Source organism: Megascapheus bottae, chromosome 16, assembly GCF_031878675.1.
Source record: "Megascapheus bottae isolate mThoBot1 chromosome 16, mThoBot2.hap1, whole genome shotgun sequence".
Lineage (NCBI taxonomy): Eukaryota > Metazoa > Chordata > Mammalia > Rodentia > Geomyidae > Megascapheus > Megascapheus bottae.
The window spans coordinates 41,368,342-41,369,907 of NC_143524.1; the positions used below are offsets into that span (position 1 = coordinate 41,368,342).

The 1,566-nt window shown below is 44.9% G+C and overlaps 1 protein-coding gene across 1 annotated transcript; it reads right to left on the bottom strand.

The window, feature by feature from the left end:
- Positions 1-359: 359 nt before the first annotated feature.
- LOC150053317 (olfactory receptor 52E4) lies at positions 360-1,298 on the bottom strand. The gene has a single exon (XM_090349026.1). It carries the CDS (start codon positions 1,296-1,298, stop codon positions 360-362), a length of 939 nt encoding a protein of 312 aa, XP_090205152.1.
- Positions 1,299-1,566: the final 268 nt, after the last annotated feature.

Here is a 1,566-nt window from a genome sequence, read left to right on the forward strand (position 1 = left end):
AAATCTCTTTCACCTAGATGAAAAATCTGGGAGTCATAACCTAATGCTATAGATTTTTTTTTTATTTTTGTTGGTTTTGGGGCTTGAAATCTGGGCCTGGCCATTGTCCCTGATCTCTTCAGCTCAAGGATAGTGCCTTACTCCTTGTGCCATGGTGCCACTTCTGGTATTCTGGTGGTTATTTGGAGATAAGAGTCTCGGGACTTTTGTGCCCAGGCTGGCTTTGAACCAAGATCCTCAGATCCTAGCCTCCTGAGTAGCTATGATTACAGGTATGAGCCAACAGCCCCTTGTTCTATAGATGTTTTTAAAGGAAAGCTCATATTATTATTGGGTTGTTACCTAAACTTTATACAGAATTATTCTTTGGGCACAAATATCTTCACAATCCGCTCTCGGATCTGCTTGGTTCTGATGCCATAAATCACAGGGTTAAGGGAAGGCGGGATAACCACATACAGATTAGCCAAAAGAATATGGATATAGTGAGGAATGTTTCTGCCAAAGCGGTGCGTCATAAAAGAAAAAAATGCTGGTGTGTAAAAGCACAGCATGACACAGACATGGGAACCACATGTATTGAGAGCCTTTAGCCGGGCCTCTTGAGAAGGAAGGCGGAACACAGCACGAAGGATGAGCACATAGGAAGAGGCAATGAGGATGACATCCATGATGATGTTAGAAATCACCATGAGCCCATAGATGACTTTCACCTTGATGGGGGCACAGGCCAATCGGGCAAGGCCCATGTGCTCACAGTAGGTGTGAGGCATGACGTGGTGCCCGCAGAATGGCAGTCGCAGAATGAGAAACACAAATGGAGTCACAAGAATGAAATTTCTCCCGACCACAATAGAGAGTAGGAGGGTGACGGTCTTATTGGTGAGGATGGTGATGTACTGGAGAGGACTGCAGATGGCCACAAAACGGTCATAAGCCATGACTACCAGTAAAACAGTCTCCATGCCCGTGAACATGTGAATGAAGAACATCTGGGTAAGGCAGCCCCTAAAGCTGATCTCTTGGAGATGGAACCAGAAGATGCCCAACATTTTGGGGATGGTGTAGGTGGCGAGGCCGAGATCGATCACAGACAATGTGGCCAGGAAGTAGAACATGGGTTGATGGAGGGTGTGTTCGGTCTTGATCATAAAGAGAATGGTGATGTTCCCCACGAGGGAAGTGAGGTACACCATACAGAAGGGAAAAGCGATCCAGATATGTAGACTTTCCAGTCCTGGAATTCCTAGCAGGATAAAGAAAGGGGGATGGAAGTGGGTGTTATTGATAGAAGACATTGTCCTAGCAAGTGTCAGTGACTTTCTGTTGAGTAATTTTCATCCAGATCTTCTCTTATCCCGGCCCTGGAGAGATAGTGACATGTCACTTTGGTGGATGTAATGATAGATGTAGTTAATTCATAAACATTAAGGATTTTTTTTATTTTATTTAACATTTTTGGCCAGTCCTGGGGCTTACGCTCAGGGCTTGGGCATTGTCCTTGAGTGATTTTACTCAAGGGTAGCTCACTACTACTTGAACTACCGTGCCACTTCCTACTTTTTT